General features: G+C 38.5%; 1 protein-coding gene across 1 annotated transcript in view; it reads left to right on the top strand.

Annotated features, from left to right (window-relative positions):
* Nucleotides 1-20,689, top strand: part of POLQ (DNA polymerase theta) — a 124,703-nt gene that overhangs the window by 62,856 nt on the left and 41,158 nt on the right. Inside the window, exons 17-19 of the mRNA XM_021692492.1 lie at nt 356-499; nt 1,929-2,125; nt 10,462-10,702. Of these exons, the coding sequence (XP_021548167.1) occupies nt 356-499; nt 1,929-2,125; nt 10,462-10,702 (582 nt within the window). The remainder of the gene's footprint in view (nt 1-355; nt 500-1,928; nt 2,126-10,461; nt 10,703-20,689) is intronic.

Below are 20,689 nucleotides of genomic sequence, written 5' to 3'. Positions count from 1 at the left end.
TAAGAATTGCTGAAGTCACTACAAAATTTTTGTAGCGTGCAAGTGGTCTTTATTTCTGTTTGAGTTATAGCAATTCAAAATGCAGCTTTAAAAAAATTTAGTTAACCATTTTAGTCATTATTATAGATCTATTTTAAGATATATTTGGTAAATTTTTCATAGTGACAGTTATTTTAATAGATGGGAAGCCTAGAAAGATCTTACATATACTTAAAAATGACCATCCAAATAATGATATTTTAGGGATCTGGAAATTTTGCAAAATAATTTTTGTATTATTATCATTGTTTTTTTAGCATTCAGTTTAATGGCTTTATTTTGAGATTTTTAACTATTTCACTTTTGATTTACTTAGTTAGCTCACCTCAGAAAACCACTATTAGAGATGATGGCGTTCCTGTTAAAGGTTGTGATGACATCCTGGTGGTTGGTCTGGCAGTATGCTGGGGTGGAAGAGATGCCTATTATTTTTCATTGCAGAAGGAACAAAAGCATCCTGGTAAGTAATCACTATTTGGCTTAATCACCATTTAATTTTAATATAATCTCTATTAGGATAGTGACCTGTTTGTTGAGAATAATTTTCTGATACTTAAAATTTATTTTTAGGCTTAAAAATTCTTTCTGGGAGGATAGTAGCTATTGTGTACATTAGTTCATATATTAACTAGAATGAATGTCTTAAGCACCACCTTTACTCCCCTTTACTTATCACATGGCTACTGATACTGTCTTTTCTTCTTGAAGGCAGTGGACACTTAGGGACTCCCTGGCCACCTTGAAGGTTTGTTTTTGAAGATTGGATCATAGCAGTTTCTTTTCAGACGTTTTTCATGTTATTGACTGGGTCTGGAACTTATCTAGAGATAGCGATGAGCTGAACATCTACAGTGGTTGAATCATACAGCCTTTGTAGATGTGTATGGAATTGAGAGGGTATAATTTGGAAATGCCTTGTGATCTTATTACAGTTGTTACATTACCTAGCTGATAGATTGGTTTTAGACAGGAGCAAAATTAGTAAATATTTTAAAGAATGCCATATAATATCTATTCCTGAGTAAGCATGAAATATTTTCAGTTGTTTTGAGGGAAAATGTGTTATGTTAAATAGATACTTGAACTTCTGGGTTTTTTTAGATCTAACATTGTATGTTCATACTAAATTTTTTTAAAAAGTTCATTTAAAATTCATTTCAAAATACTTTTTATGTCTTTGGGGCGCCTGGGTGGCTCAGTCGTTAAGCATCTGCCTTCGGCTCGGGTCATGATCTCAGGGTCCTGGGATCGAGTCCCACATCGGGCTCCCTGCTCGGCGGGAAGCCTGCTTCTCCTTCTCCCACTCCCCCTGCTTGTGTTCCCTCTCTCGCTGTGTCTCTCTCTGTCAAATAAATAAAGAAAATCTTTTTTTTTTTTTTAAAGATTTTCTTTATTTATTTGAGAGAGAGAGAATGAGAGACAGAGAGCATGAGAGGGAGGAGGGTCAGAGGGAGAAGCAGACTCCCTGCCGAGCAGGGAGCCCGATGTGGGACTCCATCCCGGGACTCCAGGATCATGACCTGAGCCGAAGGCAGTCACTTAACCAACTGAGCCACCCAGGCACCCATAAAGAAAATCTTTAAAAAAAAAAAATACTTTTTATGTCTTTAACTCCTTATTCTGAGAAATGTAAATTTATTTTTAGAAATCTTGTTATTTAAAAATTTCGCCTAATTGAATAGAGCATTATTAATTACATAGCACAAGCCTTAATTTTTAGAATATGAAGCACTTCGTCTGTGTAGCCAACATGACCTGAATAAGGTTATGCTGAATTATTGGTTCCATGGAGCTAGACCCTTGGGCTTTTCAGTCTTTTCGTTAAAGATTGCTGTTTCAAATGAATGCATGTAATTTTTGCCTTAAGACTTTTTGTTTGTTTTCTAAAGAAATTAGTTCCAGTTTGGTCCCACCTTCTCTGGATCCAAGCCTGACTGTGAAAGACAGAATGTGGTATCTTCTATCCTGCTTTCAAGAGGAATCTGATAAAGAACGTTCTATTATCATCTATGACTTCATCCAGAGCTATAAAATTCTTCTTCTGTCTTGTGGGATCTCCCTGGAACAAAGTTATGAAGATCCTAAGGTTTCATGTCTTATTTAATTTTTACCATACTTAAAAAAATTTTTAATGTGTAGTGTTAATTCTTAAATGACTTGGTATTTATTTAGCTCCAAGAACAAAGCCTAAATTTTTTAGAGTAGTCACTCCTTTATCTAGTAATCTCATTCACCCAGAACAAAATGTGATGCACCAAATACCTCTGTGTAGATAAAAACAGAGATGCCACAAATTTGAAGTACTGAAGTTCATACCTTCCCTCAGAGATTTAAAACTTTTTATTTTGGTTATATTTGAAGTTTTCTGTTTCTTAGTAAATTAGAAATGAAATGAGGACTGTCAGATTTAAATATATGATAGGATGTTTCAAATATCCATGAAGACAGAGGCAGAAAATAGGAAAGATGTGTAAACCTTAGACATCAAAAAGAATAGTAGTTAGGGCTATTTAGCATAGGACAGATTACCTTACTAGCCCCTGAGAACTTTGCTATTATAATAGCAAGGCATGATACACTTCTCATAATGATGATTCTGAGTTATTAAGGAAAGGGTAACTTATTGTAACATACACTTTACAGTATAATGCATTTTCATAAGACATTTATTTACAATATCATAGCTCTCAAAGGGGTATCATTTTTCCCCCTGTTGATACTGGATACATGAGGCATATGGAATATTAATTTTGAATTGATATATGATATTACTTGGTTGTTATTCGCAATGTAATCAATAATAGGATAAATTTTGGTTTCTTAGTTTCTCTAGCTTTTTGGGGGAAAGATTTTCAAAGGCAGTATCAGACAAACTGAAGATACTGTCCTTTTCTGTAGTTCAAGCTAGGCTTGGTTTACGTGTGATAAATTCCATATAGTTTTTAAATTGACCTTTCCTGGATATAAAAAGTTGTCGCTTCATTTTGATGTTCCATACTAGTCAGTCTTCAAAAAAAAAAATGAAATCTTGCCATTGCAACGATGAGGATGGAACTAGAGGGTATAAATAAGTTATATATAAGTTAAATACAAATAAGTTAATCAGAGAAAGATAGTTATCCTATGATCTCATTCACACGTGGAATTTAAGAAACAAAACAGAGGATCATAGGGGAAGAGAGGGAAAAATAAAACAATACAAAATCAGAGAGGGAGACAAACCATAAGCGACTCTTAATCACAGGAAACAAACTGAGAGTTGCTGGAGGGGAGGGGGGGTGGGGGGATGGGGTAACTGGATGATGGCCATTAAGGAGGGCATGTGATGTAATGAGCACTGGGTATTATATAAAACTGATGAATCACTGAACTCTACCTCTGAAACTAATAATATAGTATATGTTAATTAATTGAATTTAAATTTAAGAAAAAAACTCAAAAAAATTTTGATCTTCCAGAGTCCAAAATGAGAATATGGGTAATATGAGTTTCTCATTAAATTAAACTACTATACCATCTCAGATTTATTATAGCACTTTTTGCATAAACTACTTGAAATATTCCATAGTTGGTTTTGTCAATCATAACACTTTTGATGCAAGAAGATAAACTATTAATTTAAAAAATCTCGCTTTTATAAGAAACATTTGCCAACTTTAACATCAAATTACCTTATTCAATATTCTCTAAAAGGTTTCTGATTGCCAATTTCTAATGTGGCGGGGGCTCCCCACACCTCCAGCAATTCTCTGGGTACCAGCTGATCATCCTACAATTCAACTCAGTTCTGACACTGCCTACCCAGGTTGTTATGCTTCTGACCCACTAGCTATAAATCAAAGGTTCCCACCACCCCCTCCTTGGGTTCAGTTAACTTGCTGGAGGGGCTCACAGAACTCATGAAACCAGTTTATTCCTTAGATTACTGTTTTTGTTTTTGTTTTTTTACAAAAGATATTAAAGGATATGAATCAACAGCCAGATGAAGAGATATATAGGGCGAGGTATGTAGGAAGGGGCGTGGAGCTTCTATACCCTCTCCAAACACACCACTCTCCTTGCATTTCCATGTGTTCACCAACCTGGAAACTCTCCAAACCCTGTCTTTTGGGTTTTTATGGAACCATCATACATAAGCATGACTGATTAAATCATTGGCCATTGGTGCAACCTCCAGCCCCTCCCCCATCCCAGGAGGGGTGGGACTGAAAGTTCCAACCCTCCAATCACAGGGTTGGTTCTTCTAGCAACCATCCCCCATCCTTAGGTGACCTAGGGACATTCCAAAAGCCACCTCATTAACATAACAAAAGACACCATTTTGTCTCTCAGTTTAGCAAATTCCAAGGATTTTAGAAGTTCTGTGCTAGAAATGAGAACGAGGACCAAATACATATTTCTTGTAAGTCACAATATCACAGTCTACCCCTGGTCTTCAAACACGATTGTTATAACGTGATTATTATAGTAAAACAATAGTAAAAGTCAAAAGTAGTTGGCACATTACTAGAATCCCATTCAGTTATTAACTATCCAGTCCATCATCATTATCATATGAAAATGTCTCCCGGGTTTGTAGGCTTCCATTTGATCTTACCAGGTTCCAAAAGCAAGAGGGATTGTCAGCAATATATGGCTTCACCCTTTCAGGCATCTGGCATAATTGAGCTAAGAGACAATATCATCTCTTGCTTAGACCTTCTTTTGAGGTGTTAATATTGGATTTTCCTCATTACATAACCCATTTATTCATTTCTTTACCCATAGCTACTATTTTTCCTTCTATGCTTTTAACCTTTATGTTATAATTCAAAAGGGCCTGATGGGGCAAGATGTGCCTTCACCCCTTCTGGCATGATTATAGTTTCTTGCTTAGGAATCATCCATTTCCATCCCTTATACTTGTAGTCCTGGTCCTGTGACCCCTGCATCAGCTAGGAGGAAAAAAGTTGAGGTGATGTGGGGAAGAAAGTATACCAGCATCTTTCCCATCCTTACTTCCCCAGATCCAAACAGAGAAATATATCCAGTGGTGACACTCCTTTAGCCCCCCTCATGTTCATGTTGAGTGGGAGCACATACTCATGAAGACATATAAGCCAGCCCTTGCTGCTTTTATCTATTTTTAGACAACCTATGTTTTAATTGCCCATTCCAATTCTCTATCAAACTAGTACTGAGGATATCTCTTTGCCCCTTGTTGAACATTATGGGCTATAAAGTGTGTTCTTTGGTCTGAAGAAATGATGGTCAGCCATCCAAACTGGTGCAGTATCTCCTGTTCTGGTTCTTTTATAGCAGTCAGAGCATTTGTATCTACAATCAGGTAAGCAAAGCATGGTCCAGAGTCAATGTCTGTTCCTATCTGGACCCATTTGTACCTCCCCAAGGCTACTAGCATTAGTCTCACCTGCCAGCTATATTCCTGGCCTTCCTACCGGGTAATCTGCCAAATAACCATCTGCAGTCTCTGACTCTCTTGTAGACAGATATAGTTCATTTTAGCCTTCTGTGCCTCAGAGGGTATAAGAGGAATATGTCTAAATTCAGCCTGTTTCTGCATTACTACAGCGAACCATGTCCCCTCATTCATGGGCCCAGGTGACCATCTCAAAGGGGCATGCAGGGACATCTGCTTGATAATTCTAGTCACCTTCCAAACCTAGAAGGGAGTTCTTGTGAAAGGCATTAATGTGTCCTACTTTAATGCACCCCTTCAAATTTCTGTAGGACTGTGTCCTGTAGGAGCATCCCTTTAGCAGGCCAGGTCTCCATTGCCATCCTGACTGACATTTTGGCCAGGCTATCTGGCATTATTTATGAGCAAGTGAAGACCCAAACATAGGGCCTTTTTCCAGCTGTTCAGTTCTTTGACCACTGCTAGGAGAACAGCATGCAATTCAGCACACCAAGATCATCTGTTTCTATCTTCTTTGAATAGAATGACGACTTTCCAAAACAGGGTATTGTTCATTCACTTCGGAACTGCCATCCACAAACCTAGCAGCTTTTTGTCAGTCAGTCAAGAGCTGTTTATAGAGTACTGTCCAAGTGACAATAGAATCCAGCAGCAGCTCCTCACACAATTCCAGAGTCAAGCCTAAGAGAAAAGAGGCTCCCTGCTCTTGAGCATCTCTTCTTTGCGTTCCCCAGGCAGCATGATCCTGTATAACCTGTTTCCATTTTATTATGTAACTCTCCTGGGCACTGCCAACTCCATTAGAGCATTTCTCAGATATCACCTGTGTTGGGTGGGTATTTCAGGTTTCTAGATCATGTTATATCCTTTAGTCATAAGAATAACTTCAATTAATAATGTCAGATAGCAAGGCCATAAATACCCTCAAATGGAAATTCTCTTGTTTAAAGTCCCAGTTGTCATTGTTGGGAGGTGTTCACAAGCTCTTGCCATTAGCCCCAGTCTCCACAAAGGGCTATTGCACAAAGAATTTGTCGCTATCAGCCCTTGAGCTTCATTCCACACTATGGGGCAGAGGGAGAGAGAGAAGCAGACTCCCTGCTGAGCAGGGAGCCAGGGCTCCATCCCAGGACCCCAGGATCATGACCTGAGCTGAAGGCAGATGCTTAACTGACTGAGCTACCCAGGAGCCTGAAGGAGACACAACTTCTTTACATAATACCTGCTTTAACATTCCAGTTTACATAATCCTATCAACCATTACATTTTTACAGTTCTCTTATTCTAATTGTAGCCCAAGTCAGGGCTTTACCTATGGGTTTTAGTACCACCGTTCCTAGATCTCTCTCTTCCAGGAGTCCAGGAAACTTCTCTTTTCCACCCCCTGACAGTTTTACCTACTCTTGTCTGAAAGACTTTTTGGGTCCCCAGGAAGGCATTGAGTGAAGGGACCCCAGCCCTTTTATCAGTCTTTAACTTGATTAATCTGCCTAACCACTGATTGCTGGTCAGGTTTCTCATTGTAACTTACGTCTTTGAGCTTTTTAAATTTCTCCATATTATGGTAAATAGAGCAGTCTTGTTTGGGGCCCTTTAATGGGGGTTGCTTTGACCCACCCAACCTTTGCTGATGCTTTATTAAAAAATTTTTTTAATCCATCAACACCCATTTTTTTTTTTAAGATTTTATTTATTTATTTGAGAGAGAGAGAATGAGAGACAGAGAGCATGAGAGGGAGGAGGGTCAGAGGGAGAAGCAGACTCCCTGCTGAGCAGGGAGCCCAACGCGGGACTCGATCCCGGGACTCCAGGATCATGACTTGAGCTGAAGGCAGTTGCTTAACCAACTGAGCCACCCAGGCACCCCTTCATCATCAACACCCATTTTATTCATCACATTTCTTACTAACCATCTAAAAATTTCCATCCTGCTGAGTTGAGTCCTGAGACTCTTCCCTTTCTGTTTCCTCTTTCTTTTGTTATTTCTCTTGAATATTTGCTTCATATTCACCTTATTCCTTAACCTTTTAAAAATTTCCACCTTGTTGGGAAGTCTCTTGACCTCCCCCTGCCTCTTCCCATTCTCTTGTCAATAAACCTAATGTTTTTATTACCATCTCTAAGACCTATGAGAAGAAGCTGAGAAGGCAAATTTGATGAGGCTCTCCAAACTGTCCCTCAGTTTTGCAACAGTAGGGTTATATGGGGTACCTGTGTGAAAGGGGCCACCTTAAACCACAGCATTTACTATGACCTGAGTAGTGGTTAGATTTCAGCAGATAAATATCCCAGTTATCATAAAGCAGTCCCATATGGCTTGCATATGAAGAATATCAGCTGTTTCACCTAGGGTGTTCCACTTGGCATTTATAAGAGAAGAGGGACAGTCCCCCTCTCAGGCTAAACAGACTTGATAATGGCTTTTATCCAGTGCACCAGGCTAGCTCTTCCCATAGGAATAACCTCCCGTGTGTCTGGATCACATACACTCAATTTTGATTGTACCGTGGTGAGCTCTGGGTCCTACATCAACCCTCTGCTCTTCCATCCTGCAGCATCCCAAACCAAACACTCCTCCTAAATCACTCTCATAATCCATTTTAGTTAAGGTTCCACAAGAAGCTGATGATACTGATCCACGAAATGAAACAACTCTGTCACACTATACCCCCTGGTTTTGATAGTTTCTAGGTATTGTGCTCCTACACTGATTACCTTATTGGTGACCAGAGGTCTTAGGGGTGCTTTGTGTTGCCCCTGCACTGTTGACTTTGAGGCTAGTGGCTAAAGCTCAGACCGACTCAAATCTGAGTTTGGTTTACCATCAAAGCCAGACCCAACACTTTCCTTTACTTTTATTTAGCTATCACAGATAACAGTAACCAAGAGATTGTATGTTTAGTGTGCTTACTGTTTTTCATTTACTTATATATCCAATGAGCCAACTCCTCAGGAGTTAGGTCTGCCATTTCTAAATTAAATTAGTGACTTTTACCCGTAGTAACTGTAGTGTAGCTAGTTTCATACATGGGTCACTAGGTAGCCATCCAGGGATCAAAGGGTCATCATCCCCCACCCTTTTATCCTTTCTTGTTGTAAGCCATATGTTTCTGTGAGCCAGGCCCTTTCTAGCAAGACCCATTTCTCTGACACCAAGTAAAATTGTTCTGAGACCAATTCTGATATGTTTGTAGGGTTTCTCCCATACCATCAAGCAGTGCTGGAAACACCAGATGGGTTTCCTACAATTCAACTCAATTCTGACACTACCTCTCTGGAGGGTCAGTGCCACAGTACTACTTGCTCTTTTGAGGCCAGCATCAAGCCCAAGTTAACACCTGTGCTTCTGACCAACTGAATATAGACTAGAGAGTCCAAGCACCTCCTTCCAAGGACATCTGGCAAGGATGTCTGATGCCAGTTCTAAGTCGAGGTTCTTACCTGTATTTCTGACCGACTGACTATAAATGAGAGGTTCCTTCAGATTCAATTAATCAGGTGGAGGGGAGCTTCCATGTTCAGTCTAGGCACACTACTCTTGCCAGCACCTCTGTGTTCACCAACCTCGAAGCTCTCCAAGCCCTGTCATTTTGGGTTTTTACGGAGCCTTCATTACACAGGCACAACTGATTAAATCATTGGTCATAGGTGATCAATTCAACCTCCAGGCACCTCCCAGCAGGTCAAGGGACAGGACTGAAAGTTCCAACCCTCTAATCACAGAGTTGGTTCCTCGGGCAGCCAACCCCCATCCTTAGGTAACCTTGGGGCATTCCTAAAGTCACCTCATTAACATAACAAAAGGTGACTTTATCTCTCAGTTTAGGAAATTTCAAGGGTTTTAGAAGTTCTCTGCTAGAAATGGGGACAAAGACCAAATTTATATTTCTTATTACAATTCACAATATCATACTCCCCTATCAAACTATATTCTTTTTTTTTTTTTTTTTTTTTTTATTTTTTTTTAAAGATTTTATTTATTTATTTGACAGAGACAGAGACAGCGAGAGCAGGAACACAAGCAGGGGGTGAGGGAGAAGCAGACTCCCCGCCGAGCAGGGAGCCCGATGCGGGACTCGATCCCAGGACCCTGGGACCATGACCTGAGCCGAAGGCAGTCGCTTAACCAACTGAGCCACCCAGGCGCCCTCAAACTATATTCTTAACCTATAGAAGAAGTAATTGAGTCATGTAATTGTCAGAATTATGAACAGGGCTTAGATTTCCTTATTCTAATTTAGTTTTGGTCTGCTAGATCACCTAGTGTTAGAAACTACAGGAGACAAACCATAAGAGACTCTTAATCATAGGAAATAAACTGGGGGTTGCTGGGGGTGGGGATGGGGTAACTGGGTGATGGACATTAAGGAGGGCACATGATGTAATGAGTACTGGGTGTTATATAAAACTGATGAATCACAGACCTGTACACACACACACACACACACACACACACACACACAAAAGAAACTACAGGTCTTCCAATCTGGCAGGGGAGCTAAAAATAGCAATCAAATGATTTGTTAGATGGCCCTGTTGGCAGGCCCTTATCCTGAGGGGAAAGCCTGGAGGCTTTCTAAAACTTTGGGTATAAACTTTTAATGATAAAACATTTATGTCTCACTTATTATGATGTCGAGAGAATTTTTAAAAACCTAAAACTTGGCTTTATTATAGTAGCTTAGCCCAAATCAGCCTCAGTGGAGAAGATTCCATCTACATTTTCAGAAATATGATTTTAATTATCTGAGAGGCACTTGGATTTCAAGGCTATTTCAGAACGAGATAAGCAGGAATGTTGTAGTAATGGAAAAGTTGTAAGTTTTCCTTTTTTGAAAGCTGCTCTCACTAGTACCAAAAATGAGTCCTGGTACAATTTACAGTTATCCTTTCCTTCTTCTCTCCAGGGAAGACCACTGAATTAGTATTAAGTGAAAAGGAGTGAGATCAGAAATGAACATTTTCCCCTTTTAAGTGTGCACAATGTCTTTGAACCCATTTAGGTGGCGTGCTGGTTACTAGATCCAGATTCTAAGGAGCCAACTCTTCACAGCATAGTTTCCAGTTTTCTTCCTCATGAGCTTCCCCTCCTGGAAGGGATAGAGACTGGACAAGGAATTCAGAGTCTGGGGCTGAATGTCAGCACTGAACATTCCGGGCGATACAGAGCATCTGTAGAGTCGATTCTCACCTTCAACGCTATGAGTCAACTCAGTTCTTTGTTGAAGAAGGAAAACCTTCAAGGTAAAAACAACCTTGCCGGCATTTTCATGCTGTTACAGACTGGTGACAGTTCTGTTTTTAAGCCACTTTTTATCACAGTTCTTTATCACTCTTTATCATACTTCTAACACAAACTCTATTTTTGGATTATCTAGGACAGGGGTCAACAAACATTCTGTAAAAGGCCAGATATTAAGTGTTTTTGACTTTGTGGCCCTGGTGGTCTCAATCATAAATATTCAAGTCCGCCATCATAGCAAAAGAGCAGCCATAGACAATATGAAAATGAGTGTTCCAATAAAACTTTATTTATAGAAACAGGCTTCTGGCCCTGGTTTGGCTCTAGTTTGCAGACCTCAGACTCTAATGAAGAGAATTCGTGGCATTTTATCATTTATTGCTAATTTTATATTTGAACTTTATCCAATGATTTTTATTCACACTTAAAACCTAGTCTGTTGAGGAGGGGGGAAAAGATGGGGGAGGAGTAGGGGACCCTATTCCAACCAGTCCCCGGAATTGAGCTGGATATCTACAAAACCACTCTGAACACCCACAAAATCAGCCTGAGATGTAAGACGACAGAGCCGGATCTCTACAAACAGAATATCTCAGGTGGTTGGTTTCGAGGTACAAAGCAGGGAGCCATGATTCTGTGGGCAGATATCGGAGGATAAATGGCAGGGGGAGGGATCCTGACCATGGGGATACTACACCGCCAGTTAGCAATAGCCTCCCACACTGGGGACGGGGCACAGACTCGCAGACCGGTAGCAGCGAGGAAAGGACTTTAGGGCAGCCCCCCAGACGGGAACCGGAGTGGCAGGGCCGTGCCTGTGAACTGGGGGCAGCTGGCGGTTTTAGAAGCACAAAGGGCAGAGACGTGCCCCCGTTCCCCAACCTGGAGGCGAGGACTGGGAGCCCTGCTGAGGGGCACACAACCCAGGATGCACAGTTTATAGCAGCACAGACAGAAACGGAGATAGTGTGGCCGGAGAGCTCACTGAAGAACAGACTGATCTCTCTGCTCTGAGGCAGAGGGTTGGAAACGGTCTCTTCTGCTCTAACTCTTGGAAGAGACATGGAAAGCTGCCAGGGAAAGCTGCCAGAGAACAAAAGCCCCAAAAAACCAGTTTTCACTGAGCCCATCCCCCGCCACAGGGGGCAGGGCAACTCTGCCCAAACAGGGTTGCCTGAGTAACAGTGCTGCAGGCCCTTCCCCCAGAAGACAGGCTGGGAAAACAAGAGGCCAGCAACCCTAAGGTCCCTAGAAAACAGGTGCATCTTGCTTGGGTTGTGGTCAATAATTTGGACTCTATACATTCTCTCAACCACCCAAAACAGAATGACTAGGAGGAGGACCCCCCCCAAAATAGAAAAGACTCAGAGTTTATGACTTATGCCACAGATTTACAAATGGATTCAGATATAACCAAGATGTCAGAGATGGAATTCAAGCTAGCAATTGTGAAGACAATAGCTAGAATGAAGAAATCAATTAAAGGCAACATAGAGTCTCTAAGGGCAGAAATGAAACCTGATTGGCAGAACTTAAAAATGCTATCAATGAGATCCAGTCTAATCTAGATAATCTAACAATTAGGGTAAGGGAGGCAGAAGAACAAATTAGTGACCTGGAAGACCATTTAATAGATAAAAAGGGAAAAGAGGTCAGGGAAAAACAACTCAGAATCCATGAAAATAGGATCAGAGAAATAAGTGACACCATGAAGCGTTCCAATGTCAGAATTATTGGGATCCCTGAGGGGTGGAGAGAGAGAGAGGACTAGAAGATATATTTGAGCAAATCGTGGCTGAGAACTTCCCTAATCTGGGAAATGAAACAAACATTAGTGTCCTAGAGGCAGAAAGGACCCCTCCCAAGATCAAGGAAAACAGGCCAACACCCCAGCATGTAATAGTAAAACTCGCAAATCTTAGAACCAAGGAAACCATCTTCAGGGCAGTTAGGGGGAAGAGATTCCTTACATACAGAGGGAGGAACATCAGAATAATGTCAGACCTATCCACAGAGACCTGGCAAGCCAAAAAGGCCTGGCAAGACATATTCAGGGTACTAAACGAAAAGAACATGCAGCCAAGAATACTTTATCTGGCAAGACTGTCATTTAGAATGGATGGAGAGATGCAGAGCTTCTAGGACCGGCAGAAACTGAAAGAATATGTGACCACTAAGCCGGCCTTGCAAGAAATATTATGGGGGGTTCTATAGAAGGAGAAAGACCCCAAGAGTGGTATAGAACAGAAATTTACAGAGACAATCTATAGAAACAAGGTCTTCACAGGCAACATGATGACAATAAATTCATATCTTTCAATAATCAGTCTCAACGTGAATGGCCTAAATGCTCCCATAAAATGGCACAGGGTTGCAGTTTGGATAAAAAGACAGGACTCATCCATATGCTGTCTACAAGAGACTAATTTTTGACCTAAAGATACATCCAGACTGAAAGTGAAGGGATGGAGATCCAGAAAGACACTGTATCATTCTTAAAGGGTCTATCCAATAAGAAGATCTAACAATTGTAAATATCTATGCCCCCAACATGGGAGCAGCCATCTACATAAGCCAACTGTTAACCAAAATAAAGAGTCATATTGATAACAATACGTTAATTGTAGGAGACCTCAATACTCCATTCTCAGCAAAAAAGATCATCTAAGCAGAAAATCAAAGAAACAAGAGCTTTGAATGACACACTGGACCAGATGGACCTTATAGATAATATACAGAACATTCCACCCTAAAACAACAGAATATTCATATTTCTCGAGCACACATGGAACTTTCTCCAGAAGTTCTATTCTCCAGAATAGACCACATACTGGGTCACAAATCAGGTCTCAACCGATACCAAAAGATTGAGATTATTCCCTGCATATTCTCAGACCATAATGCTTTAAAACGGGAACTCAATCACAAGAAAAAATTTGGCAGAAATTCAAACACTTGGAAGCTAAAAACCACTCTGCTCAAGAATATTTGGGTCAACCAGGAAATCAAAGAACTTAAACAATTCATTGAAATCAATGAGAACAAAAACACATCGGGCCAAAACCTATGGGATACTGCAAAGGCATCCCTAAGGGGGAAAAAAATAGCCATCCAAGCCTCACTCAAAAAAATAGAAAAATCTCGAATTCACCAACTAACTCTACACCTTAAAGAACTAGAGAAAAAGCAACAAACAATGCCTAAACAATGCATCAGAAGGGAAATAATTAAGATGAGAGCAGAGATCAATGAATTAGAAACCAGAAACACAGTAGATCAGATCAATGAAACTAGAAGCTGGTTCTTTGAAAGAATTAATACGATTGACAAACCACTGGCCAGACTTATCCAAAAGAAAAGAGGAAGGACCCAAATTAATAAAATTACGAATGAAAGGGGAGAGATTACGACTAACACCAAGGAAATAGAAACAATTATTAGAAATTACTATCAACAACTATATGCCAATAAATTAAGCAACCTGGAAGAAATGACTGTCTTCCTGGAAACCTATAAACTGCCAAGACTGAAACAGGAAGAAACGGACAACCTGAATAGGCCAGTAACCAGAAACGAGATTGAAGCAGTGATCAAAAACCTCCCAAAAACACAAGAGTCCAGGGTCTGATGGATTCCCTGGGGAATTCTACCAACCATTCAAAGAAGAAATAATACCTATTCTACTGAAGCTATTTCAAAAATAGAAACAGAAGGAAAACTTCCAAACTCATTCTATGAGGCCAGCATTACCTTAATCCCCAAACCAGGCAAAGACCCCATCAAAAAGAATTTCAGACCGATATCCCTGATGAATATGGATTCCAAAATCCTCAACAAAATCCTAGCTAATAGGATCCAACAATACATTAAAAGGACCATCCACCACGACCAAGTGGGATTTATCCCGGGATGCAAGGGTGGTTCAACATTCGCAAATCAATCAATGTGATAGAACACATTAATAGGAGGGAGAAGAACCATATGGTCCTCTCAATTGATGCAGAAAAAGCATTTGACAAAATACAGCATCCTTTCCTGATTAAAACTCTTTGGAGTATAGGGATAGAGGGAACATTCCTCAAGTTCACAAAATCCATCTATGAAAAACCCACAGCAAATATCATCCACAATGGGGAAAAGATGAGAGCCTTTCCTTTAAGATCAAGAACATGTCAAGGATGCCCACTCTTGCCACTATTTTCAACATAGTACCAGAAGTCCTAGCAACAGCAATCAGAGAACAAAAAGAAATAAAAGGTATTCAGATTGGCAAAGAAGAAGTCAAACTCTCTCTTTTCGCAGATGACATGATACTTTATGTGGAAAATCCAAAAAACTCCACCTCCAAATTACTAGAACTCGTACAGTAATTCAGCAATGTGGCAGGATACAAAACCAATGCACAGAAATCAGTTGCTTTCTTATACACTAACAACACAACTGTAGAAACAGAAATTAGAGAAACGATTCCATTTACAATAGCACCAAAAACTGTAAGATACCTCGGAATAAACCTAACCAAAGAGGTAACGGATCTATGCTCTAGGAACTATAGAACACTCATGAAAGAAATTGAAGACACAAAAAGATGGAAAAACATTCCATGCTCATGGATTGGAAGAATAAACATTGTTAAAATGTCTATGCTACCCAGAGCAATCTATACCTTCAGTGCCATCCCAATCAAAATTCCAATGACATTTTTCAAAGTGCTGGAACAAAGAATCCTAAAATTTGTATGGAATCAGAAAAGACACCGAATCACCAAGGAAATGTTGAAAAAGAAAAAACTGGGGGCATCAATTTGCCCCATTTCAAGCTATATTACAAAGCAGTGATCACCAAGACAGCATGGTACTGGCACAAAAACAGACATATAGACCAGTGGAACAGAATAGAGAACCCAGATATGGACCCTCAACTCTGTGGTCAAATAATCTTCAATAGAGCAGGAAAAAATATACAATGGAAAAAAGACAGTCTCTTCAATAAATGGTGCTGGGAAAATTGGACAGCCACATGCAGAAGAATGAAACTTGACCATTCTCTAACACCATACACAAAGATAAACTCAAAATGGATGAAAGACCTCAATGTGAGACAGGAATTCCATCAAAATCCTAGAGGAGAACATAGGCAGTAATCTCTTTGACATCGGCCACGGCAACTTCTTTCAAGATACCTATCCAAAGGCTAGTGAAACAAAAGCAAAAATGAACTTTTGGGACTTCATCAAGATAAAAAGCTTCTGCACAATAATGGAAACAGTCAATAAAACAAAGAGGCAACCCACAGAATGGAAGAAGACAAATGATACTACAGATAAAGGGTTGGTATCCAAGATCTATAAAGACCTTCTCAAACTCAACACCCAAAAAACAAATAATCAAGTCAAAAAAATAGAAGATACGAACAGACACTTCTCTGAAGAAGACATACAAATGGTTAATAGACACACGAAAAAATATTCATCATCATTAGCCATCAGGGAAATCCAAATCAAAACCACATTGAGATACCACCTTACACCAGTTAGAATGGCAAAAATTGACAAGGCAAGAAACAACAAATGTTGGAGAGGTTGTGGAGAAAGGGGAACCCTCTTACATTGTTTGTGGGAATGCACGTTGGTATAGCCACTTTGGAAAACAGTGTGGAGGTGCCTCAAAAAATTAAAAATAGAGCTACCCTATGATCCAGCAATTACACTCCTGGGTATTTACCCCAAAGACACAGATGTAGTGAAAAGAAGGGCCATATGCATCCCAATGTTCATAGCAGCAATGTCCGCAATAGCCAAACTGTGGAAAGAGCTGAGATGCCCTTCAACAGATGAATGGATAAAGAAGATGTGGTCCATATATACAATGGAATATTAGTCAGCCATCAGAAAGGATGAATACCCAACTTTTACATCAACATGGATGGGACTGGAGGAGATTATGCTAAGTGAAATAAGTCAAGCAGAGAAAGTCAATTACCATATGGTTTCACTTACTTGTGGAACGTAAGGAATAGCATGGAGGACATTAGGAGAAGGAAGGGGAAAATGAATAGGGGGAAATCGGAGGGAGAGATGAATCATGAGAGGCTATGGACTCTGAGAAACAAACTGAGGGTTTTAGAGGGGAGGGGAGTGGGGGGATGGATTAGCCCGGTGATGGGTATTAAGGAGGGCACATACTGCATGGAGCCCTGGGTGTTATACGAAAACAATGAATTGTGGATCACTACATCAAAATCTAATGATGTACTGTATGGTGACTAACATACATAATAAAAGAAAATTAAAAAAAAACCTAATCTGTCATGGAATTTAAAAAGTGATGTATTATCTTTTTAGAATTTTAAATAGTTATTTCTCTAGCAAAGGATATTCATGTGAATCTTTTATGTCATGATAAATAGCATGGATTTATTGTGCAGTCTGCTGGCTGTACAAGAGTGATTACCTTGACTTCAGAGAGCATATCATATGCTTATGGTAGAAATGATGAAGTGGAACAAAGTTGATTTCATTGTGAGAAGATTTAAACCATGAATTTATTGCCTGATTAATAAATACTAGAAACAGCAGATTGATGAATTTGCACAGACCAGGTTTGAATCTGGGCTGTATTACTTATTAGTGACAGGCCTTGGGCAAGCTACTGACACTCTTTAAATCTGTTTCTTATAATGTTATAAATATTAAATGAGAGTGAACTTAACGCAGTGTTTGCCAGATTAAGCACTCACTGCTGTGTTAGATGATGATGATGATGATAATGATGGTGATCATGATTTTTACTACTAACGTAAGCCCTCTGTGCTAATAGTAATGTTCTCCCCAGCATCACTGGAGTAGAATAATACAAAGATCAAACGGAGTTGTCTGTTGTTGTAGGAGAGTTGCTTAAGCAACGTTAATTAGCAGCTCTTCATCGTGCACTGAAATGTTTCAAACTCAGCTTCTCTAAGCCAATGTAGGCAGGCCAAGGAATTGGAGTATATGGTACATATGCCACAGGACTGCTTCTACATTCATGGGCGATAATGTGAATGAACACAGCTCTCTTTCCCTCTCAGTTGGCCTTGTCTGCCCTTAGGATCCAACGTTTGGTGATGGTGATACGGATTAGTCTGTAACTTCTTAAGAACATTTGTTGCCCATTATCAGAATTAAAAACTTTCAGTATCTTCGGTAGGGAAATTTCCCACTCTTAAAGACAATTTTTCACCTACAGAAAAAGGAAATTATGGTTCCATAAAAGTATAAGAAACCCTCTACATTTGTTATTTTTAACTTTTACAATTTCAGTGTGCCTTGAAAACTTTTTTAGGCAAATTTTCAAAAGTGGGTGGCCACGAGGTATTAAATGCTTTCTTTTGTACAGTGCCGAGTCTTTCCTATTCAAAGAGTCCATAGAATTGAAGTACATTGAAATAAAGTTTAGAGAGAATGTAAACAACTGTCAAATTTTGTTTGGAAATAATTATTTCAGAATATGCTTGAAGGATCTCCAGAATCTTTTTCTTTTTCTTTTCTCATTCTCTTGCCTGTTGGGTGGGTTTGTTTTGGCAGCTGACTTCTCCCACTAGAGAGCTGATTTTTGCTTGGGTGTGACTAAATTTTAGTAACAATGTGACTTTGCTCACTGTGACTCAGGACCAAGTATCCTGTTCTTTTCACATGGATCAGTTATGTCCTTTCTAGAGTGGATTGAACATAGATGATTTTCTAGGGATGGAGTGAGTTGGTTTCTCTCTTTTTTAAAGTAGATCTCAGCTATACAGATTTGTGTTTGTCATAATCATTCTTTCATGTACGCTATCATCATTCGTCCATGTATGGTCCTCTTATTACTTATTATTATTTTAATATATAATATCTGTTCACTCACACTATTAATAATAAACATTTGTGTCTACCTATGTGCTCCTCGTTTCTTGCACACCCAGTTTTATGTTTATTGTTCCCTTTTTATTTTAAATTTTATTTATTTATTTATTTATTTATTTTGAAGATTTTATTTATTTGAGAGAGAGAGTGAGAGAGAGAAAGAGCACAAGAGGGGGGAGCGGGAGAGGGAGAAGCAGACTCCCTGCTGAGCAGGTAGCCCGATGCAGGACTCAATCCCAGGACTCCAGGATCATGACCTGAGCCGAAGGCAGTCGCTTAACCAACTGAGCCACCCAGGCGCCCTGAATTTTATTTTTTAATTAAAAAATTTTAGCATATATATATATACACATATATATATAAGCCCAAACAATATATTATTTAGTTTTGCTTGTTTTTGAACTTTTATATAAAACACCTGTCACATTGGGACTTGCTTTTCTTACTCAGTATCATGTTAATAAGATTAATGCATGTTATTGCAAAAATCTATAATTTATTCATTTTCACTGCTGTGTCATATATCACTGTGTGAGTGTGCCAAAATTTACTGTTTTACTGTTTACATTTTACTGTTGATAAATGTTTGGGTTGTTTCTATTTTTGTTTTATTTTGTTTTATTTTTTGTTTTGCTATAGCAAGTAGTTCTGTATACATATTCTTACACATGTACATGTTTCCTGGTACATGTTGGTGAGAATTTCTTTTGAGTTTGGAATTACTCTGTCATGAGAATGGAAATATTCAACTTTATAAGATTATGCTAAATTGTTTTCCAAAATGGTGTATATATTTACTCTCTAAACAGCGATGTGAAAGAAATCTTGGTGATTCATATTGTCTCAACTTTGCCAATTCATCGGTTATAAAATGACTGTAATTTTTCTTTCTTGTGCTTTGTTTTTGGTAACAAAGTTATTCTAGTTTCATTGACTGAGTTGATAAATATAACCTCCTTTTTTTTTTCTTTGGAGGAGTTTGTGTATCATAGAAATGATGTGTTCCTTGAAATTTTGGTAGAGTTTGCCTATAAACTGTCTGTGGAAATATTTTTAACTATTACTTTGATTTCTTACAGTTGTAAGATTATTCAGTTATATCTTTAATTATGTTTTGGTGAACTATGTTTTTATTATATTATTGTTATATAATATATTTTTGTTATAATCTATATTTTTAAGAATTACCTCTTTCATCTAGATTTTCAAATTTATTGTCATTAAGCTATTGCTAATTTTTTAATACATCTGTGGTTTATCTGTTATGTTGTCTTTTTCTTTCACCATATTTATTGTTCAATCTTAATAGAAGTTTATCCAATTTTTCAGTCTTTTCAAAGAACCAATTTTTGCCTTTGATTTTTAGTTCTCCTGACTTTATTTTGTAGCACTTTTTCTAAATTCATAAATATGACACTAAACTCATTAGTTTTCAAATCATTTTTTTCTTTTCTAATTGAGGTATTAAAAGCTATAAATTTCCCTCAAAGCTCTCCTTGCATTATATCTTAAAAATTTTACATGTAATGTTTTCATTATATCTTAAATATTTATTAACATTTTCTGTTTTGACATTTTTGACATATAAGTTATTTAGAAGGTTGTTTTTCAATTTCCAAATATTTGGAAATGTTTTATTTTGTAATTTTTAATATTCAAACTTATTTGTATTGTGGTTAAAAAAACATGATTATGTAATACCCATTCTTTGAAATTTTTGGAGTTGCTTTGCAACCTAAATCCTGAACTATGTGTAAATGTTCTATGTATATATAAGAGAATGTGTATTCTAGTTCTGGATGCAGAATTTTATAAATGTCTATTAAGTCAAGGTTATTGTTTAAAACTTTTGTATCTAATTTTCACTGTAGTTCAATTTTAACTATATTTTAACTATATATTTTGAGACCATTTTATTAGATGCATACATGTTTAAAATTGATTTATCTTCCTGATGAATTAAACCTATCATTATATTATGAGCAGCTCTAGCACCAATATGACTTTTAATCTTAGTCTATCTTCTGGAATTGATATGGCAGCATCAACTTTCTTTTAATATTTGCCTAATATTTTCTTCTATCCCTTTTAACCTTTCTCGGTCCTT

Source organism: Neomonachus schauinslandi, chromosome 1, assembly GCF_002201575.2.
Source record: "Neomonachus schauinslandi chromosome 1, ASM220157v2, whole genome shotgun sequence".
Lineage (NCBI taxonomy): Eukaryota > Metazoa > Chordata > Mammalia > Carnivora > Phocidae > Neomonachus > Neomonachus schauinslandi.
Note: the sequence above shows the minus strand (reverse complement) of the source record. Positions and strands in the feature narration are given on the sequence as shown.